At 38.1% G+C, this 24,268-nt stretch overlaps 1 protein-coding gene across 1 annotated transcript in view; it reads left to right on the plus strand.

Moving 5' to 3' along the window:
* ZNF516 (zinc finger protein 516) overlaps window positions 1–24,268 on the plus strand; it is a 117,569-nt gene that overhangs the window by 30,549 nt on the left and 62,752 nt on the right. Inside the window, exon 2 of the mRNA XM_081325125.1 lies at window positions 18,615–20,614. Within this exon, the coding sequence (XP_081181251.1) occupies window positions 18,808–20,614 (1,807 nt within the window). The 5' untranslated portion in view covers window positions 18,615–18,807. The remainder of the gene's footprint in view (window positions 1–18,614; window positions 20,615–24,268) is intronic.

Consider the following 24,268-nt stretch of genomic DNA (forward strand, 5'->3'; position numbering starts at 1 on the left):
AACTATTCTGTCTGTAGTTGAGTTTTTTTGTACACCTTTGGTGAATAAGGAAAATACATCAAATGGCCAGCCTGGTGTTAATATGGTGAAACTTAATCAGACCAAGTGGGAAGTGAAATAACCATTATTCACTATTGTCTGTGAAATCACAGAGTGCATGCTGAGAAAAGGCGTTCAGGTAAGACAACGCCCCTTCTGTTTGCCCCACCAGATGTATCTCAGAGGGGTGCTCTGGGTCCTGTGTATTAAATAGTGTCATTTTGTTGGGTGCAGGAATCATACTTTTCTATGCAGCATTTGCCCTATAGAGCAGCAGCCTTCTGGAGGGCCCCAGTCTTGTTAGCCTATATTGCAAGGGTCCAGAGACTTGGCATTTGGGCCAGGAGGTATGTAAGTTGTGTTGCTGATGGCTTCTTCTTATAAATAATTATCGTCCAGTCTCCAACCTTTGCTTTCTGGTGAAGGTTGTTGAGAGTGTGGTGGCGCATCAGCTTCCTCTCTTCCTGGAGGAAACTGATTATCTGGACCCGTACCAATCGGGTTTCAGGCCCGGGTACAGCACGGAGACGGCATTGGTCGCGCTGGTGAATGATCTCTGGCGGGCTCGGGACGGGTTGCTCCTCTGTCCTAGTCCTATTAGATCTCTCAGCGGCTTTTGATACCATCGACCATGGTATCCTACTGCGGCGTCTCAGGGGGTTGGGAGTGGGAGGCACCGTTTTACGGTGGTTCTCCAATCTCCTGGGCTGCTTGCAGTTGGTGTTGACGGGAGGGCAGAGATCCACCCTGAGGCCTCTTGTTTGTGGAGTTCCTCGGGTCGGTTCTCTTGCCTCTCCTGTTCAACATCTACATAAAGCAGCTGGGTGAGATCATTCGCGGTTTCGGGGTGGGGTATCATCAGTACGCTGATGATACCCAACTTTTTCTTTCCACCCCGAACCAACCCAGCGATGCCCTCGCCGTGATGTCCCATTGCCTGGAGGCGGTCCAGGTCTGGATGGGGAGAAACAGTCTTCGTCTCAACCCTGCCAAGACTGAGTGGCTGTGCATATCGGCATCTCGGGTTAACCAGACCATTCCATCTTTAATGATGGAGGGTGAGGTGTTACCCCCCGTTGATAGGGCTCACAACTTGGGCGTCCTCCTTGACTCCCGGCTCAATTTTGAAGACCATATAGGAGCCGTGACCAGGGGGGCTTTTGCCCAGGTTTGCCTGGTGCGCCAGTTGCGACCCTACCTGGACCGAGATGTCCTATGCACAGTCACTCATGCGCTCGTGACCTCCCGTTTAGACTACTGCAACGCTCTCTACATGGGGCTGCCCTTGAGGACCACTCGGAGGCTTCAGCTGGTGCAGAATGCAGCCGCACGAGTTGTGATGGGGGTTTCCCGATACTCCCATGTAACACCTCTACTCTGCGAGCTGCATTGGCTTCCGGTTGCCCTCCGGGTGAGATTCAAGGTGCTGGTAATGACCTATAAAGCCCTAAATGGCTTGGGTCCGAGATATCTGAGGGAACACCTGCTGCCGGCATCAAGTTCCCTTCGTCCAGTGCGCTCCCACAGAGAGGGCCTTCTCAGGGTTCTGCCGGTAAAAGATTGCCGGTGGGTAACACCCAGGGGGAGGGCCTTCTCAGTGGGTGCGCCTGCCCTCTGGAACCAGCTGCCCGTGGAGCTGAGGACTGCCCCCGACCTCCGTTCATTCTGCCGGGACCTGAAGACCTGGCTCTTCGAGCTCTCTGGCCCAGGCTGAGAATTTTAATTTTAATTTTAATTTTAATTGGGGGCTTTTACTTTTTCAGGGACTGTTGTAATTTTTTTTAATCGTTTTTAACTTTTGTATTTCTTGTTTTAATTACCCTGTAAACCGCCCTGAGTCCTTCGGGAAAGGGCGGTATACAAATTAAATAAATAAATAAAAAAATATATATTTGTTTACTTTGGGTGTCACATACGTAAGTTAAACCAGTAAATAAAATCAGTGTTTGATTTATGTCATTTGTGTGATGATATCATTATTCATTGATGCAAACATAATCTTTCTGTCAATTTGTATCATCTGCATGACAACATCATAGTGCAAATGATATAAATTGCTGCATAAATTTAGTAGGCTGCTTGCAGAATCCATCTGATGGACTGAAGTCTGATAATTTTGAGATTTCAGAATAATTCCTTAGTATATTCACAAACTATTTGCCTATATTTCTGTGAGCAAAACCTATCTACCTGCATAGGTAGTTGGATAAGTTTTTTTTTATGTATTTTGCCCTTATCAAGGTAAGTGGACGGGAAATGATGAAACATATATCATGACATTGCATGCAGGTATGGAAGGGGTGGAGTATGCATTGTGATTTTGTGACAAACATTTCATAATTCTGATGAAATTTTCAGATTCTACAGACACCTCTAGATATTAGAAAATTCAACTGATTTTTTTTCCTACAAGGGTTTGTGTGTGTGTGTGTGTGTGTGTGTGTGTGCGCGCGCGCACACACACACACACACACAAACCCTTGTAGGAAAAAAAATCAGTTGAATTTTCTAATATCTAGAGGTGTCTGTAGAATCTGAAAATTTCATCAGAATTATGAAATGTTTGTCACAAAATCACAATGCATACTCCACCCCTTCCATACCTGCATGCAATGTCATGATATATGTTTCACACACACACACAATGCATACTCCACCCCTTCCATACCTGCATGCAATGTCATGATATATGTTTCACACACACACACATTCACATGTTTCTGTGAGTATGTGCACCTGTGCATTCTTTCATTTGATGAGTATTCTGGTAAAAAATTTTTTTTTGCTAAATTATACATTCTCCTTAAAGTTTATGATTACAGAAACATTTAATGTATTTTCAGATAACACATTTCTGGGAAATTATAAAAAGGGCCATGAAAATAATTGCTTTGTCTTCAAGCATGTGTTTATAAATTGCTGCAGCATCAGGCCCAGCTATATGTTAGTGGAGCCCATTCTCTCTGAATGTGTATATCTGTGTGCATGCACTGGGGTGTGTATAATCACAGTGAATGCAGAAACACTGGAATTTCAGACTGGTGTTCTCAGAAGGGTGAAACAAAATGCCAACACTGTGGTGGGGGGAAGTGCGAAGGGCGGAAGCAAAATTGCTGTGTCAGTATATTAATCTTTTAGATTTTTATTAGATTACATCTGACTTTTTTTAAAGCAACACTACTTGTGATTCTTAGAGTGATTACTTGAAACATTTATATGTATATTATATCAGAGATGGTTTTTACAGAATTATGCTTTGTTAAGTTCTTTCCACAGCCAGTGGAAAGTACAAAAAGTTTGGTTACTGAACAAAGATTTCTGAATCAATTGTGTGTTGTTCCATGTGTATTCTTAATATAATCCACTTTTTAATTTTACATTACCATTAGTTATATAGAACTGGGTGCTTGATTGGAAGACCTGAAAGACTGGTTTAGGTATACATTGACATTGAGAAAATCTGGCTGCTAAAACTTGACATGACTTGATGGTACATAATATGTAGAAGTGCTTCATATGAATTCCTATGAAGATCTAGGGATACAAAAAAGCAAACACAATTTTAGACTTCATTAGTATAAATGGAGTTTCCAGATCAGTGAAATACATCTTTTTATTCTACTCGGCATTTGTCAGACCCCTTTTTGAGGAATTTGTCCCATTCTTGACATAACATTTAAAGAAAGATTGAGATAAACTGAACAGGCACAAAGAATGATACAGGTGTTCAGAAATAAAAGTCTTCTGAAGAGAGAAAAAGTAGCTTTTGTCTTGAGAATGTGGACTAAAGGAGGTGACAATCCTCTTCAAAAACATGAGGAAGACCATGCCCTGTTCTCAAACAGCCAAAATCTAGGACATATGGTAAGAGTCCTAAATTACATGAGGGTTCCACTTAAATATTAGGAAACATTTATTAAACATAAGAGCAGTTGAATAGTAGAACAATGTCTTGTTCATTTTCTATAAATGAACTTTATCTGGCTTTATTAGGCTGTTTTGCAATTTTAAATCAGGTGTACAAGTATAATCAGGAGTGGTGCAGTGGGGAGGGGTGCTGTTCAGTGATCCAGTACCCCTGTTTTAACCCATTGTTGTTATGATCCCCAATAGATTTTTAATTCCACCCCTACCCTCCTACCCCAATTTCAACAATCATATCTGATCCCCTCAAATTCCAGTTTTTCCCATTGGGCTCTTTTTCAACTTTCTTTACAGTTTTCATTTTTCCAATCTTCTGAGAAACATGGGATACTTTGACCATTTTTGATTTGGTTCTTTATTTATGGATAATGCTAGGTCTGCTGACCCAAGACAGTTAAGAGCATGATGATTTGATACTTTCACCAGGCTTCACAGCTATTTCTTCCCTTTAATATTTTGGACTTTGGTTTTATTAATTAATATTTTGTTGATATTCCATTTAATAATTAGTATTTCCAGCATCAGGTTGATATAACTGATAGGAATGTGTTGTCCTGAAGGTTTTCAACTGAGGTAGCTTTCTGCTGGCTTAGATACAAGAGAGCCACCAAAATATCATTGTGGCCGCTTCCAAAAAAAACTGTTTCTAGCAGAGTGGTGATGAGGTTACCTTGATAGTTGCTAAGTGGCTAAAGTAAGATTACTTTTTTTCAAAGTAATAAATTGTATCTTTTTCTATTATATTTACTTCAAGGGGGACCAATTATGCTTGGAAGAGATCTCATGTTTAAAACGGTTTTATCTTTTGTTTCCCCAGAATAGAATTTGGCTAAAGCTTCTTTCTGATCTTGACTTTTACAGATGTGAGTAGAAAAATAAAAGTTAATAACTTTAATAGGCACATTTACCCTACTTTAGAATTCCTTTCCGAAAGTAAGGAACATGGTAAAACTAGAGGGTTTAAAAAAACATGGAGTTACTGAGAAATAAACTTTCTTACTATATTTGTGAGTCATTTATCATAGTGGACAATCTTTCTGCAAAAAATGTATTGTGTTAGGCATATCATTCATTGTTTATGGTGGCTTTTTTCAATTTTATTGTGCAAATACTTTCTCCCCATAGGCATTTGCCCAGCAGAGAACAATGGTAGCAATAATAATTAGAACATTTCCGAATGCAACAATTCTTCACTATTTTCTGCAACAGGTTGGGAAAACTAACACAAATCTATTAAGGCAAAAAATGCACACTGGAAAGGAAAGGAAAAATACAAAGAGTTTTTAAAAAGTGGATATAAAGCTAGGTAGATTTTGAATATATGTTTTTGGGATAAAAGAGAAATTGTCTTTGGCTTCTTATTAACTAATTATAAGTATAATTCAACTAAACAATAATACAGGTACTTAGTGCATCTTCATGTGCCATCATTAATCTAGTCAATTTAATCAAGATCCTTCATGACTCATTTTGACAAATTATTTTTTGCAATATCACAAGCTGAAATGATGCTGACCCCTTTTTAAAGAATAATATTTAACCCAAAGAAGCCCTTCAATTGCTGTCTCATGAAACTTTTCCAATAGAATATTTGTAGCAGCTTTGCCCAATTTGGAAAACTCCAGATGTGGTTGGTCTGTAACTCAGAATTGCTCTTAGTCCACTGCAAGTTCAGAAGATGAAATACCGCAGACTTCACCTGTAATAACAGATAATCACATGGATAATTTCTGGTTTTGGCACTGTCATCAAAATCAGGTATAATCCATGTCATAATGCACAATCTCTTACTAGGTACATAAAAGCAAATCCTATTACAGTGGTGGATTTGTTTATTTGTTTTGATGCCTTCATATTACTTTTTGAATCCTAGTGACTGCCTGCAGTTTCCTAGGCAAAATTTTCAGAAATGGCTTGCCATTGTCTTCTTCCTAAGATTGAGAGTGTAATTGGCCTCATATCTCCCAGCTGGTTTTGTGCTTAAGGTAGGATTAGAATTCAGCCTTCTGGTTTCTAACCTAGTGCCTTTAAATACTACAAAAAACTGGCTCTCCTATTTATATTAACCTCCATGCAGTAAATATCTTAGGCTTGTAATTCAGTTATTTCTGTTATTCCACAGTTAGCTGGTTTTGTTAAATATTTTGGGAACTGTCCAGGCAATGGCAGCATTTACTGTATATTTGTGTCTCTGTGTGTGCATGTGCACGTGCCTGTGCCATAAATTTCCTAGATATTCTTTAGCTGGTCTGACCTGAATCTTCATTTGCAGTCATAAAAAAATATGAGTGTCAGGCATGGAAATTACAGTTTTGTAATTTCCAGCTGTAGGCTTTCCAACTTGCAGCTGTAGGCTTTGATGATTTTTTAAAAAAATGATATAGTTTCTTTTAGGAATACGTAAAATTATTTTCACTTGGCAGGAACACATTGTGCCCATGGTTTATTAGGACTGTGCTTTACTTCAGAAGTACAGAAAACTTTTATCTTTTAAAAAATTTTTGCAAGTGAAATCTGCAAAACCTGTCACAGAAATGTGAATATTGTAATTGTACTTTGACTCTACTTCCGTTGTTCAATTAATCCATGTTACTGTTTAGAAATAATAGAATTTTGGAAATGTTTGGTAGGAGTAATATAGAGAGTGTAGATTCACACATTGTGCTAGGCTCTGGGTTATTTTAACTAGATTGTTGAGAGAGCTATAATATCTGCCTTCATGTAAGTTTGAAAGTGTGAAAAGAAAAGAAAAAGCAAGCAAAAGATAAATTCTCCTTTGAATCTTTTATTGAAAAGTTATGATTTGAATCATAGTTTTTCTCACTGTAACTGTTTAAACAGAAGATACATGGAAAGCAAAACATATTTCCATTCAGTGATATGCACAAGTTCATTATTTCTTCTATAAATAGGAAATTAGTTACAGCTTTAGAATTAGGTATTACTATTATTATTTAGATAGTGTAATCCACTGCTATTACAAGGAAATCACTATAACAATTTTGGTGTTTTCTTAAATTATGAAGCCAAACGTGTGTGCACATTATGCATAAATTCTTTGGAAAAACTGTAATTCAGTATAAAAACTGCCAAATGTATACATTTGTTGAGATTTGGGCTTGAAGCTTTCCTAGAAAATAAGTCTTCTAATTAATCAAGTATTTAGTTTCATTTTTCTGTGTTAAACTGCCTGAGGCAAGGTTCTTAAAATTGTTTAAGAATGAATGCTAGCACAGGAATTCTAGATACTAGAATACTAATTTATTCAACTTGAAGAAGAAGAGAAGAAAGATAAGAAGGAAAATTACCCTCCATTTTACAAAACAATGTATTAGCTCACAGTTCTGCAGACACCTGTGCTGGGTGTGGCAGATACATACTCAGAGAAACAACTGATATTTTTAAAAGCGACTAGGCAAATAGCAAACTAAGTTATACAATGGATTTCAAATTTTACAAACATATTTGCAAATATTAGTGCTATGTTTTCAGCTATTCATTATGTTAGACTTTAGAAACATCAAGGTAACATTCAAAGATGAATGCACTATGAAAATCTATAAGGCTTGTTTTGAATAAACATCTTGAGGGCTCTGCATAGATTCCCTGAGATTTGTGTTTCAGTCTTTGATAAAAGACTTTGTTTTATGTTACCTGAGATTTGCATTTTGAAGGCTGGCCTGCAAATATAATCAAGCTTTTAGAAGATAATAAAAGGCCAGGGTTGTAACAGTTGGCCAGAGGAGGGAGAGAGAGCGGGTGGGAGAGAGGGAAGGAATGAAGGAGAGAGGAAGGGAGAGTTTGGGGTGGCGGTGTGTGTGTGTGAGTATTTGAAAGTATAAGCTAAGGCAATCAAAGTGGAATGGCTCAGATGTATAGAGAATTTGCACACTTGCAGAATGGGGATTATATACAATTCTCTCCTACCTAAAATTGCATACAAAATGACTTATAATGTTTTAAGGTTATTATATCTAAAAGCAGTGGAACAAAGCATTATTGATAACAATAAGATTACAGCAAAGCGGTGATAGTGTTTAAGAAACACAGAATGCCTTGCCTTCTATAAGTTTATCTTGTATTTTTTGTTTTAAAGCCACCTGGTTGAAGGAAGAGATCAAGGGGTTATTAAACATTTAAGAACGAGGGAGCTTTTTGGTGCAGCTGGATGTCTCTGCAAGATTAAATCACACTGGCTGAAATAACAGTCCAGCCTTTGAGATTACATGGCTGAGTTGCGTAGGTAGATGGGTAAAGTTTTAACAAAACAAAACTAGTCACATCCACTTTCTGTAGCATGCTTTTCCCATGCTGTACATTATGAATCAGACACTAGCTTTTCTTTAAAACTTGGGCCTTTTGATGTGAACTTCCCTTCTTTCTTATGAATATTGCATAATGTGTTGCCTCATACTATATAGTTGGTGATTTGATCCAGGCAAAATATCTTATAAACTTTCTGTGAAAATGATGTAAGCCTAACTGCCCTATAAACATAACTTCTTATTGACCTACAAAATGATTGACACAAACACACACACACATGCACATTTATAAATGTATACACATATACATAGAGCAGATTAGAGGAATGTGTAAATGATATCTTTAGATACACATCATTTCAAGACATTTTAGCAATAGAGAATTCCTTCTTAAATCTGTCTGGTTTTAAGACATTGGGACACATACAAGAATTCCTGTTAGAAAAATTTTGAAATTAGTATCATTCATATATACTACCTGTAGGCCCTTTCTTGTTATAAAAAGCTGTTGCATCCTTTATGTCCTTTCGGTTGGTTCTTATACAGACTTTTTGTAATGTTGATTCTTGTCAAAAGAGGAAGAAAAAAAGATTAATATTGGTCAAAATGAATTGGTCTCCTTAAACTCTTACAATTCATAGCATTTTACCCCAACATAGTATTGTTTAGTTGTATTTGGACTACAGCTTTCCAAATTTAACAAGGCTGAGATTTCTGGGAATTATACTCCCAGTGCAACTGGGTTACAGTACAGTATATTACATTACCTAAGTTAGAGAAAGTGGGATCCTGGAGGAATCCAGTTTCCAGTGTATTTATGCTAAGAGTGAGTTAAGATAATAATCATGCTGATCCCACCTTTGTTTTCATCTTAAAATCCTGTTGTGAGTTTTCCAGAGATTTAAACAGAAATATTAAACATTTATTCTCACTATGAGCTTTTTCATTATTTAGAATTGGTGTTCAAAATTCCCATTACTAAGCAAACATGGTTAAATTTGTTCCCTAGCTCTGTGGAGATTCAAGACATTGAAAAGCAATGAAAAACAGTTAGAAAGCTACTGTTAAAATAAAACTTCACTAAGTTAACATTGCACTGTGCTTTTAAGTATATATTTAGTTTGGATTAATTATAAGTATATATTTAGTTTTAGATTAAATAAGTATATATTTAGTTTGGATTTAGTTTAGATCTTTATTCTTCAGCATATTAGTTATGTGGTATTTTTTATTTTATATATATATATATATAGATATATATGTATGAATGTTTGTGTGTGTATGTGTGTATGTAATTAAAAGAAATACCTCTAATGAAGAGGTTCCAGAGTTGTTTATCACATGCAAATGAACTCTGTTATGACATCTGCATTTCTTACTGCCACAGTCAGCTCATTTTAAACCTTATATTTTCCTCTTTTTTTCCATAAAGTGATTCAAACTGATGTACATTGGATCCCTAAATAGTCTGCCATTTAAACTATGTGTGACTGATTCATCCATGTTATAATGTATAGCTATAATCTCATACAACTTTGTGGACTGCTGCAGGCATTTTGAATATTAAGATTTTTTTAAAATGGCTGCTATTGTGGGGATTTGCCTGTTCACAAAATGGCTGCCATGATAAGTAAATTGCAAATGGGGAGGTGGCTCTTTATCACCTTCCTTATCACTGGGATATTTTTTATTACCCCACTTTGCCTTTTTTTCCTGTATTTTTTTCATTTTGACTCAAAATGTTGGGCTGCAACCTTTCAGTATTTTTTTATTTTCTCACCACTAATGTGATGTTTTTGGAAATAAAAATAAAGCTTTACCTCATGTCTGCTTCCTATCATTATAGCGTTTTGTGGGGGGCTGGGCTGGATAAGAATTAAAAGAATTTTAGGACGAAAAAGTCGGGGAGGAAGAAAAGTAATGTTGACCACCTTGTTGTATATTTTTTTCTCCAAAACAAGACTCAGTTAAGTCAGCCATACTTATTCCTGAGTAAATATGCATAGGATTGAATATATTTGCCTGGGAAAGTTACTGTAATAACAGTAGTAAGAATGATCCAACAGGATTATTTTGGGTTGATAAGAATTAAATTATCTTTTTTCCCCATTCATATATTGAAGACAATTGGATGCAACCTTTTCAGTTTCTGAAGTCGAAACAAGATGAGGTTTTCATAATGTTGTTAGTGGTTAATATCTACTTAAATTATAGAGACATCCTGTATTGCCACTGAAAATGCATAATACCCATTTAAAGCATCAAGTTGATTTATATCTGGAAAATATTTCCTGTGTGTACAGGTAGTCCTTGACTTAACAACAGTTTGTTTAGTGATCAAAGTTACAAAGACACTGAAAAAAGTGATTTATGACCAATTGTGATGGTTGCAGCATCTCCATAGTCACGTGATCCAAATTCAGGACCTTAGCAACTGACCATATTTATGATGGTTGTAATGTCCCAGGCCATGTACTCCCTTTTTGCGAATTTCTGACAAGCAAAGTCAATGGGGAAGGCAGATTCACTTGATAACCGTGATACTAATTAACAACTGCAGTGATTCACTTAACAACTGTGGCAAGAAAGGTCATAAAATGAGGTAAAACCCAACTTAACTGTCTTGCTTAGCAATGGAAATTTTCGGCTCAATTATGGTCATGCATCAAGGACTACCTTTATATTGTTGGATTGCATTTGAAATGATATAAGAAAACAACCTGTTTTGAAAAGGGCACTGACAGTATTATGCACAGGTGAATAAGATTTGGATGGCTGGAGACATATTAATAATATTTAGGGGGCTGCAGTGATGAAAAATGGCCAGAATTATCTGAAGATAGTTAAGGGATTTTGTTGGTTTGTTAGCTTATCCTGTGTGATTTCTTTAGGCTTTCCCAACTCAGTAGAGCCAGAGATCATGCGATCAGTTTTCAGGAGTTCAGAGACACTGAGGGTATTGGAAAACAGCCTTTAGGGCAGGCATGTCAAACTGCTGGCCGACAGGCTGGATGCATCACGATAAAACCGCGCCCTCCCCATTGCCGGCAATGGGGAAAAAGTTGTGATACGTCGCAAGTTTGACATGCCTGCTTTAGGGCTATATGTGGCTCTGATGTGGCAGGTAATCCACACCTAGCCTATTACAACTTTTATAAAAACTTGCTAGAGGTGTGCTGACTGAACTGATAAGAACTGATCTAAAATATTTCAAAAGCACTTTATTGCCTTCCCTGTCTTTATTGCTATGCTACACCTTTCCTTTCTTTCTTATCACAATAAAATATGTGGTCATGATAGCTAGCTGTATGGGGTCTATATATTTGTGTGAGCTAAACTCAGAATTCTTGGTTTTAGCTAGCAAGGGGTAACGCATCATGTCTTTTGGGTGTCACAAAAGGAATAAAAGACCTTTTGAGGTTACGTCCCACACTATTGCAGGCATTTTAACTACAATAAAAGCTCAGTTTAACAGATCATTTGATGGCAGGGGGTTCCATTAAATCCAAATGTACACTTATTTGATTGAATTATATCTTTACGCAAATGATGTAAATGTAGACAAATGACATACAATGTCAATTGCATCATTACGCAAATGATGTCAATTTTGACTGTTTGTGCTGTATTGCCTCAGAAACAATGCTCTTTCCTATTTAGGGTTTAATTTTCTCCCTTACCTTTGAAGTCTGCCGAAAGGAGATCTGGAATGTCAATTACTGTATAGTAATTTCTTAGTATGATTCAGAATGATTCATTTTCTTAAACAAATAAATTGAATATTTTACTGTTTCCATTGCTTTTGAGCTCAGTTCATTTTTAAATTGACACCTCTAACGTTCATGTCAAGTATAAGCCTATAGGAATATATTTTATTATTTCCTTAGCTCTGTTAAAGTTGATATGATAAATTTGGATGATAAAGTAAGCATCAGTTTCTTACCTAAGAATGTTGGCTTTCCATTTAAAATGTTTTATGATTGGATGATTTAAAACCAGTTTATGACAGCAGCTTTAGCAAGAACTGGGAATGGCAACAAAAGTGTAAACCTAGTTATTTCATGTTAGTGCTTTTGTGAATATTGATAGTTTCTTTGGTAAGTTTAATAAAAGTGAAACATTTAAGAATGCAGCCTTGGGCTAGTCTAGAGTTGTATTATTAATTTTTTGTGCCCTTCTGTTCATATTGCTCTATGAAAGGCTTATGCTGGTAAGATAGCACAAATAGATACAGACTCCTAGGTGTCATAGACTTGGAATAAATAACCTTGCCTGGATCACCTGTGTTGTTTTTCAAGAATTGATTTCTAGAAAAAATAAATCACTCCTATTTCTAGCTGGCAAGGACAGTGTAAGGATATCTTTGTATTGAAATTTGGAGAGAAGAGAAAGGTTAGTACTGACATTTGTTGTTACTTCCTAGCATAAAGAAAATCTTATGTGGAGGAAAAATATTTTGAGAACATTATTGATAAAAAATAATCAGAGCTTTTATTTTTGTCCTTCTGCAGTATGAATGTGTAATATTGAAATTCCGTGGACATAATTCACCACTTTCCACAGAAATAAGCCAGCTGAAGTTTGATTTCTCTTCTCTAGAGATCGTGATTCCACTATTCCAAAGCATGGCAGCTTTGAAAATTCAAAATAATCATCTTGGGTTTTACAAGTTATTTGTTGTATAGATAGAACAGTTCCTATTCAAATGATTTTATCCTTTTTTATAGGAAAAAACCTCATTCACTCTGTTTACTATGGTAAATTGTGTGCTTGTCCAGTTACATCTATATGCGTGCATATATGTTACCGTGGGACTCTTGGTGAGAAGCAGTATGTTCTGGTCTCCAACTGTTTCCCAAGGAGAACATCATGGCAAGTCCTGGCTTTACAACAGTTAAATAAGGAAAGGTTTCCTCTGATTTCTAGATCAGAGAACAATGGAACTGGGTTGTATATGGAAAAAATGGGGGTTTTGTGTTTTTTCTTCCTGATTCCTTTTCGTTTAATGAACCTTATAATGGGAATTGTCTTACTATTTGTAAATTTTAAGACAGAAAGGGAACTCATTTTGACTGAAGAGGGGAATTAAAATGTTTTTCATTGAGAAAGAATTTTGTGGCCCCAAATGTTGCTGAACTGTAGTGCTAAAACAAAACCCTGAAACAAAGGTAAAAAATATAATGCATCCAAGGTCAAAATAAGCATTTTCTTAATCTTTAAAGAGTGGGCTTATTTAATATCTTGGCCCAATATTATACACCTATGTAAATATCATTAATTCTTATCAACTCGTGGTTGTCTTTTATAGCCTGTCTGCATTTCTAATTCCTTGATGATAAATGAGATATATAGTGTTTGAACTGATATAGATGAATCTACATGGTCTCTTGTTCTGCATATATTTAGTTTCTCCTAAATATTTATTATTTATTTATTATTTGGATTTATATACCGCCCCTCTCCCGAAGGACTCGGGGCAGTGTACAGGGCAATTAAAACACTATATACAACACATAATATAAAAAAAATTAAAATAAATTAAACCAAGTAGCCCTAAACAATAAAACCCGTTCTAAAATGTAAAATTTAAAATTTAAAATCTAAAATCCCAGTCCCTCAGTCCAGGCCGGCAAGTTCAAATAGCCAAGTCTTCAGGTCGCGGTGGAAAGAGCGAAGGTCAGGAGCCATCCGGAGCTCAACAGGGAGCTGATTCCAGAGGGCAGGCGCACCCACAGAGAATGTTGAATCCTGATTTATTTTTTTTGCTGTAGATGTGGATGTTGTTGAAATTGGTTGAGAAATCTCAACATAATTGTGCACTTGCTGATATAAGGATGCCAAACAAAGACACTAAACTGTGTTACTAGTCAATAGTTAGTATGCTTAATTAAAAGAGATTGCTTTAATTTTTAATTATCTGAGGCCTGGAAAATTTAAGGAAGGCTTCTCTCTGTATAATTTTACAGTTCATCATACTGAGCTTTAGATTCCATAGCAAATACAGTTGGAAAGTAACAGATTTTTATAACCGTATTTTGTGGCGTGCATAGCTGTTAGATATAATTATTTTAAAGTGGTTGTTAAACCTAGTACCATTATGATGTGTGACATGACTATACCTTGCAAAATTCTGCGACAATATCAGGTTGGAGAGGTTGTTCTTTGTTATATCAGAGATGAATGATAATGATGCGTATTGTTTTTATGGAGTTATTAATTGCTGAACACGAGGAATAATATTTGTAACAATGTATTTGTATTGTAATGTATTTAGGATATACTGATAATTTCTTGTTAGGTATCTACGTAGAACTATTTCAATTAAGTTGGTTGGAAAATAATACAATATACCTCAAACTTTATTAAAGCTACTTGTACCTGCTGAAGTTCAGCATTATCTTACCTCAGATTTATAGTGGGTTGTTTCCAGATTTAGTCCATAAATTTCCAGGAGCCTCTCCTAAATATAGCCAAATATGTATTCCAGCCAGATTTAATGTCAGTATATCAAGCAATCTCACCATCATTCTAAGATATATATTAAAATATCCCTAATAAAATTCTCAGGCTGTCTTGGAAATCCAAAAGGCCCAGGCCATTTCCATCCTTTGGGACCCTTAGTTATAGTAATAAAAATCATGATTCATGAAAAATGAATTAAGCTTTTTCCTTGTGCACAAAAACAATGCACTTGAAAGAATATCATAATTATATTTTACCTATTGAAGATGGGTTGTGTTTTTCCTTTGTTCTGAATGTATAATAAGAGGTTATGAATGTAGCATTGCATCTAATCAGAGAGCTATGAGTACATGTTTGTGTGCAGTGTGTGTGTGTGTGTGTGTGTAGTTTGTATATGTATAAAAGATTCAAGAGAAGAAGGAATATAGTAAAAATGGTGGTGTGAGTAGCTTTTTAAATATTATACACGTAAATATTTTTTTCAGTCTTCAGATTTCATGTAGCTTACGTGGTGGGTGTTATTATTATTTATTACTGTTGTTTTATAGTCCATGGGTTAACTGCTAAGACTGGCTGCCCTTTTATTTTTTATATTGGAGTAGAAATGTAGTTTGGACATAATGGATTATTGATTGGTCTGAGAACAGCAGAAGCCCCAAGGCCTAGTCATCAATGGTACTTACTCTCCCATTAGAGAATGCATCACTTCATACAGCCATTTGGGATCCAAATCTGTAGAATATAAGCTTATAATTGTTGATCTTGTAACAGAACAGTTTTTAGGGCAAGGAGCTCTTCATTATTGTGATGGGCTTGCTCTTTCCCCCTCCCATTTGCTCAAATAATAGTTTCTTTGTTTTGGTAGTAAGATAAGCTGGATCAGGATGTTAATGATGTATTTTAATTCATGCCTTATAGTGCTACAGTGTAACCCATAGAATACATTTCTTTGTCTCTGTGAAGACAAACATGACCAGTATACTGAAGCACAAAATATGTACTGAGTGGGTGACAGTGCTATGTTTCTCTATATATCTTGAAAAACCATGCAAGAATGAACCTTTTAGTAAAATTCCTTTTAAAATGGGTTCACATTTTTGCTCCACACTTTCCCTTGTTTTCTGTCCTGTGAATTTTCTCTTCTCTATTTCTCACTGGCAAGATCTGTATTTGCTTAATATATCCTTATAGGTGTGTCTCTCCATGAAGGGTTATTATTGATAGAGCTGTTTCAGAAGCCTCTAATTATTTTCTCAGGAATTTTGGAGCCCATTTTTAATACCATCATTAACTCTGGAGAGGGAGGGAGAGAAAACAAATGATGTGGGCAAAGAATCCCAGAGTATATCTGCAGTGCTAACAGTTGGAAATCTGAAAATAATGCCTTCCAGAACACAAAAAACATAGCAGACACCCCTTTGCCCAAAATAAAACAAACTACTGCTTTAGCATTTATTGAGACTAGGAACCTGCAGACAGGATGAGGCCAAAGTTCCCAGCCCTTGAAAAATAGGCCACCTATAAGATTTGCAAAACTGCATCAATTCAAATGAAAATGCAGAGTCAGAAATAAATTGACTTAGCTCAGACTGGATTCTGGAGCTGATCCTGAAATGTTGCAGAGCATTATTGTGCAAGTGTCTTTTTCACCTGCAGTTAAAAAAAAATAGGCAAAATCATGCTAACTTTTCCCTAATGCCAATATTCACTTTGAAGGACGTATCCTGCTGGGATTTGCTGTAAAAGTCAAGGATGAGCTTACTATTTAAAGACAGGCGGTTTTCCCCTCCCCATTCGTCTTGCTACCCTAATGTCCTAAATGCTATGCTGTTGCAGAACAGTTGTGTTATCCTTGAAAGATAGGAACTGAATATTCTTTTTTAAACATGTTTCCTTGTACAAACCTCTTTGCATCATTTCTTATCTGAAGAGTTTTAATTACTAGGTAAACTGCTGTTAAAGAAATGAAAGCTTATTTTCTTAAGGGACATATGTATGTGTGTGTGTGTGTGTGTGTGTGTGTGTGTTTATGGGACGTGGTGGCTCAGTGGGTTAGGCGCTGAGCTTGTCGATCAGAAGGTCGACAGTTTGGCAGGTCGAATCCCGAGTGCCGCGTAACAGAGTGATCACCTGTTACTCGTCCCAGCTTCTGCCAACCTAGCACTTCGAGAGCATGTAAAAATGCAAGTAGAAAAATAGGGACCTCTACGGTGGGAAGGTAACAGCGTTCCGTGCGCCTTTGGCGTCTAGTCATGCTGGCCACATGACCACGGAGACGTCCTCGGACAAGTGCTGGCTCTTCGGCTTTGAAACGGAGATGAGTACTGGCCCCTAGAGTCAGAAACAACTAGCACGCATGTGCGGGGGAACCTTTACCTTTACACTTAATAGGTCTGGCTCCACACAAAAGCTAATTCCAAACTCAAGTCCTTAGGTCTCTCTTTGGAAAGCATCTGTCCATTAGGGTTTCAAAATGCCAGGAGTCATCTTAAGCAATGTAACTAGGATACTGAGTTTCCAACCAGTTTAAACCTAGTATTCAACCTTACAGATCATGAATTCTTTTCAAATGCCCATGTGCCATTATACTTCTATTGCATTGTATATGTTTTTAAAATAATAATTACATGTTTATAACTTTTACTGTTGCGTTCTGTAACCTGAAGGCCCTAATAAAGGTTTGTTTTAAATTACGGCCACAGACCAGAACACATTTCCAATTACTGATTCACAGAACGGAACTCTATTCCTAGTCTTAAAAAGTTTTAAATCTACCATACTCTTATATAAATTGGTTAATATACTTCAGGAATAATCGCTTTGGGGAGATGTTTTATATAAAATTCATCCTGTGGTACATGCTTTCTGAGAGGAAAGGGGCAGGAATCTAGATATTTCAAAGCAGAAATGTGAACTCTCCTTTTGAAGTAATGGGTATACAAATGTTATACTATTGGAGCGCATGGTTTGCAAATAAGATGCATCTTCACCAACAGAGAGACAGGATTATTATTTTTTCTTAAAAAGCAAGGTGGATTTAAAAAAAAAAATCTTTCCATTAAACATTAAGTAATAAACAAGTAGAAATGGTTTCTTCTGTATGTAAAAGAGGTTATATATGCATGTATCTACCATTTATTTGCAGGGCAGAAAGAACAGCATCTAAGTTTGAATAGATACTACAGAAAATATCAAACGTTCCTCCTTTAACATGTAAAAATGAAGTTTTCTATTAATTTTAATGTAGCAAGATTGTGTGCACATTCCTATACATTTGTATTAACAAGGATATTAGAAATGAATTAAGAAAAAATAGTAGTTGTTTATTTAATGGGCTTGTTTATAGGAATTTTATTTAACTAAAATAAGATGCATCCTTTTCTGTATGTCTGCATGTTTAAGAAAACATTTTTAACAAGGATAGTCTACTGGGTCCTACAGAAATTCTTTATCTCTAGACAAACAAAATGTTGGCTGTTTTTCATGAAATTATACATGTGTATAAAACCACAGACTTAAAATATTACAGTTACTTCAAGAAAGGGCTTATTAAGTTGAAGCTACATGCACACTATTTTTTGGTTTGGAAAGACAAATTTAACTGTTTGTGAGATTGATGTTCTTATTTTTAGCACATACCAATTACATGCATACTCTGTATCCCAGTAACTGAAACTACTATTTCATAGGTTTGTTTATATTATCTTACTGAGCTTATGAAATATCCTACTGGGTTTTACAAGTTATAATATCATCCAAGTTAAATTTAATACATTATGTACCAAGAGTTTGATTTAGATGAAAAGAAAATCTTAACAGAGGCCTGTCACAAGGGAAGAAACAAAGAAGAATGTTGTGAATGTGTTTTAAATGAAATGCTTTTGCATTTAGTAATGATGTGTTGTGCTTTTGTTTTGGTTGCAGGTTTTGTTTGCTGTTTGACTCAGAAGCATCAATGAATGCTTATAATCCAGAATGCTGTCAAGCTGAGAAGCAATTTGAATATAGGAATGAAGAGATAGAGGCTTGGTGAGAAGCATTCCCAATAGAAATTTCAACATAATTTTCCACTTTGGGGTAGGGCTTTTACCTGTTAACTGATGTTGTTGGAATACAGATGGATTGTAGTGTAGGTACAAACATGGAATTACGAAGAGCCTCCAGTCCTCACAGGATGAATAAGAATGATGTGGATGCAGACAAATCCATGTTACACAGCTGCTGCATATGTGGCAAGAGTTTTCCCTTCCAGAGCTCACTGTCACAACACATGAGGAAGCACACAGGGGAGAAGCCCTATAAGTGCCCTTATTGTGATCACAGAGCTTCCCAAAAGGGTAACTTAAAGATCCATATTCGGGGTCACAGAACAGGCACTATAAGCCAGAGGAATGATGTGGAGACGGTAGGAGAGGCACAGCTTAATGAGATGAGAGTCTTTGAAGGCTTTGATGGTTGCACCAGCCCTACCAAAAGCACTTCTGCTTGCAACAAAATATTGAATGGAACAGTTGCCACCGAGGATAGCAAGATCTTGCTCAGAAGCAGCAGAAAAGAGGCATTGGCCGATGATGTTAAATTATGTACTGTTCAGTGCAACTTCTGTAAAAACAAATTCGAAGGGAAGAAAGAATTGGAGCAACACATACATCAAGTCCACAAGCCTTTCAAATGTAGGCTGTGTAATTACATGACCCTAAGACAGGAGACCCTTTTAAACCACATAGAGAGAGATCATATTACAACTCAAATTCCAAACGGGGAAGCCTACACTGAGAACTGCAAGCCTGAGTCCAATGCTGGAGAATTTCCTTGTGAAGTCTGTGGACAAGCCTTTAGTCAAACATGGTTCCTCAAAGCTCACATGAAGAAGCATCGAGGGTCGTTTGACCATGGATGCCACATTTGTGGCCGGAAATTTAAAGAGCCCTGGTTCCTTAAAAACCACATGAAATCTCATGGGCCAAAAGCTGGGAGTAAAAATAAGCCAAAAAGTGATTTAGAGCCCATGGCCACTATCAATGATGTTATCCAAGAAGAGACTATTGTGACTGGATTATCCCTCTATGAAGTTTGTACCAAGTGTGGAAACCTGTTTACAAATATGGAGAGCCTAAAAGCACATAATTCTGTACACTGTAAGTCTCAAGGAATTTGCAGTGATCACAGAGGTGAAAGACTAATAGATGGAGATTTGGATCCATCAATAGCAAAACAGTTTTTCTTCCAATATCTAAACTTGAGGCCGTCTGTATGGATAGACGGTGTTTCAAAGGGCCAGTCAGGTAAAAGAGTAGCTGAGCTGGATCCAGTGAACAGTTACCAAGCTTGGCACTTGGCTACCAAAGGGAAAGTTGCAGAGCCTTCTGAGTATGTTAAGTATTTAGGATGGGATGAAGTTCTGGCAGATGCTGATGTCACATATGACAGGGATAAAAGGGAATATATTCTTGTTAGTCAAGAGAAACGCAAGCAAGAGCAAGATTCATCCCACTCTTCCAGTAATCCAAAGAAGAAGAACTGCACTGGTGGCCGTTCAGAGAAAAGCAATAATGGACAAGCAGGGGATAACTGCCTCTTTGGTCAAGTTGACCTAGAATACAGACCGTCCTCACGTCAAAGCAGAAGGGCATCACAGAACAAGTCCACTGAGTGCTTTGAGTGTGGCAAGATCTTCCGCACATATCACCAAATGGTGCTTCATTCACGAGTCCACAGGAAAGAGCGCCGAAGCTGCAGTGAAGGCGGATCAATAGTTCAGCATGATAGATATGGTTCCAATAGTGAGGATGGTGATTCTGGATCTGTCAGTGCACCAAGTACACCAAGTTCTGCTTCTGCTCAAGAAGATTCAATTACCTCTGGAATAGGTGAAGAGGGTCCTGAGGATAGTTCTGAGGAAGGAATACATGAGCCATCCCCATGTAAGTATCTGTAGGCAACTACATTTTAATTCACAAGTCATCATTTTGTTTTCTTTCTTCTAAAACTTTATACAGGTAGTCCTCAACCTATGACCACGATTGAGCCCAAAATTTATGTTGCTAAATGAGATATTTGTTAAGTGAGTCTTACCGCATTTTACGACTTTTCTTGCCACAGTTGTTAAGTTAAGCATTGCAGTTGTTAACTTAGTAACATGGTTGTTAAGTGAACCTGGTTTATCCATTGACTTTGCTTGTCAGACGGTCTCAACAGCTGATCACATGATCCCAGGATGCTGCAACCGTCATAAATATGAGTTGCCAACTGTCTGAATTTTGATCATGTGACCACGGGGATGTTGCAGTGGACATGTGAAAAATGGTCATAAGTTACTTTTTTCAGTGATGTAACTTCAAACAGTCACTAAATGAACTGTTGTTAGTCAAAGATGACCTGTACGTATTAAAGGCTCTTTAGTGTTATTTATGTTTTTTTAAAAATAAATAAATAAATAAAAAGACCTGATAGGATGAACAGAATTTCATCAGCTTTTTAAGGTGGTAAAATGATTTTTGGCCATGGATTGATTCAAGGATACACTACAGGTAATCCTCGTTTAGCAATCCCAGTTGGGACTGGCAACTCAATTGGTAAGCAGCCACTAAGTGAAACGATGACTTTGCTTATCTTACTTCAGATTTCCTTTGCCTTACAGACTTGTGAAAGTTGTAAATGCAAGGATGGATCATAAAGTTACTTCTTCAGCACCATTGTAGCTGTGAATAGTTGCTAAATTTATTTATTTATTTATTTATTCAATTTATATACCGCCCTTCTCCCGTAGGACTCAGGGCGGTTCACAAGGTATTTTAAAAAACAGATACAACAATTACAAAACTTAAAATCAATTAAAAAGAATTATATAAACCTTGCAATAAAACCCCAGTTAAAAACAGTTAAAATCCCAATTAATATGCTCAGACCAGGCCAGAGAGCTCAAAGAGCCAGGTCTTCAGGTCCTGGCGGAATGAACGAAGGTCAGGGGCAGTCCTAAGCTCTACAGGCAGCTGATTCCAAAGGGCAGGCACACCCACAGAGAAGGCCCTCCCCCTGGGTATTGTCTGCCAGCAATCTTTTACCGGCGGTACCCTGAGAAGACCCTCCCTGTGGGAGCGCACAGGACGAAGGGAGCTTGATGCCGGCAGCAGGTGTTCCCTCAGATATCCCGGACCCAAGCCATTTAGGGCTTTATAGGTCATCACCAGCACCTTGAATCTTACCCGGAGGGCAACTGGAAGCCAATGCAGTTCACGGAGCAGAGGTGTTACATGGGAGTATCGGGAAACCCCCATCACAACCCACGTGGCTGCATTCTGCACCAGCTGAAGCCTCCGGGTGGTCCCCAAGGGCAGCCCCATGTAGACAGCATTGCAGTAGTCCAATCGGGAGGTCACGAGCGCATGAGTGACTGTGCGCAGGGCATCTCGGTCCAGGTAGGGCTGCAACTGGCGCACCAGGTGAACCTGGGCAAAGGCCCCCCTTGCCACGGCTCCTATATGGTCTTCAAAACTGAGCCATGAGTCCAGGAGGACGCCCAAGTTGCGAGCCCTATCGACGGGGGGTAACACCTCACCCCCCATCATTAAAGGTGGAATAGACTGGTTAGTCCGAGATGCCGGTATGCACAGCCACTCAGTCTTGGCAGGATTGAGATGAAGCCTGTTTCTCCCCATCCAGACCTGGACCGCCTCCAGGCAATGGGACATCACGGCGAGGGCATCACTGGGTTGTTTCGGGATGGAAAGAAAAAGTTGGGTATCATCAGCGTACTGATGATACCCCACCCCGAAACCACAAATGATCTCACCCAGCGGCTTCATATAGATGTTGAACAGGAAGGGAGAGAGAACTGACCCCTGAGGGACTCCACAAACGAGAGGCCTCGGGGCAGACCTCTGCCCTCCCGTCAACAACGATTGCGAACGGACCAGGAGATAGGAGAACCACTGCAAAACAGTGCCTCCCACTCCCAACCCCCTGAGACACCACAATAGGATACCATGGTCGATGGTATCAAAAGCTGCTGAGAGATCTAATAGGACTAGGACAGAGGAGCAACCCCTGTCTCGAGCCCGCCAGAGATCATTCACCAGTGTGACCAATGCCGTCTCCATGCTGTACCCGGGCCTGAAACCTGATTGGTATGGGTCCAGATAATCAGTTTCCTCCAGGAAGAGAGGAAGCTGATGTGCCACCACGCTCTCCACAACCTTCGCCAAAAAGCGAAGGTTGGAGACAGGACGATAGTTGTTTAAAATCGCTGGGTCCAGGGCAGGCTTCTTGAGAAGGGGCCTCACCACCGCCTCCTTCAAAGCGGCGGGGAAGACACCCTCACTCAAGGAGGCAGATATTACTCCCTGGAACCAGCTTCGTGTCTCCTCCCGAGCCACATAAATCAGCCAAGAGGGACACGGGTCCAATAAACAGGTGGTGGAACTGAGCCTCCCCATAATCCTGTCCACATCATCAGGGGAAACAGGATCGAACTCAGTCCAGATAACATGCTCAAGACCGTCTGATTCCTCCACATCCGACTCTGCCCAATTAGAGTCCAAACCGGCCCGGATCTGAGCGATTTTGTCCATCAGATGATGACTAAACTCCTCGGCCCGCCCCTGCAAGGGCTTCTCTCTCACTTCCTGAGTAAGGAGGGAGCGAGTCGCCCTAAACAGGGCGGCCGGGCGATTATCTGCGGACGCGATGAGGGCAGCGAAGTAATTGAGGCTAGCGTGTAATTGTGCTTAAAGCTATTGAAACAATTGAGCAGTAAGTTGGGTAGTTCTATTAGGATTAAGGTTTGACTAAAGGTTGCCTAAACTGCATTTTATTTGGTGTCCAGTTTGCCTTATGTGAGAGGAATAGTAGAGCTGAGTTCATGGAGGAGTCAATCTGGATTGAGGGTATTGCTGTATTTAGAACTACTATATATGGCTAAAAGCAGGTTCCTTGCTTCACACTGTCTCCCTTTAGTATGATAACTAGTACAAAATCATGGAGGGGAAAGGGCAGTGCATAAGGATTGAATGTCTAATAGGACTAATGTCTGGATTTGACCCAGTTCCTTAAAACTGTATTATTACAGTGGCCAATTTCCACTTAACATTTGTTATACTCAAATAGCAAACTAGGGGAGATTTTTGTTGCTGGAGTATGCCTGCACTAGTGATCCACAAGGAAAGGATTATGACTTCAGACCTGTTTCACCTGATTGGCATCCTCCATTCCAGAATCCCTGAGTAGGAAAGACGTGTGTAATTAACTTCACCATTGTTGATTTATTCTCAGCCACTTTCTAGGCACTGAATTGCACTTTGTACGAGCAGCTCCATTTCTCTGTGTACATAAACCACATACTAGATTTAATTACATCAAGGCTTTTGAAAAATCTGATATCATTACAGTAAACTTTTAATTTAGTAGACTTGAGTTTAGTAAATTTCATATTTAATGGACAAAAATATTTTTGGACATAAATAGGTTTGTCCAAATGTCTGAAAATAGTAGATTTAAAACATTCACTGCTTCCCCTCATAATCGATATTCACTGTTATCAAAAAGTATTTTTTTCATATTTAAATATATTTTGGGATGCT

Source organism: Vipera berus (assembly GCF_964194415.1).
Source record: "Vipera berus genome assembly, chromosome: 3".
Taxonomy (NCBI): Eukaryota; Metazoa; Chordata; class Lepidosauria; order Squamata; family Viperidae; genus Vipera; species Vipera berus.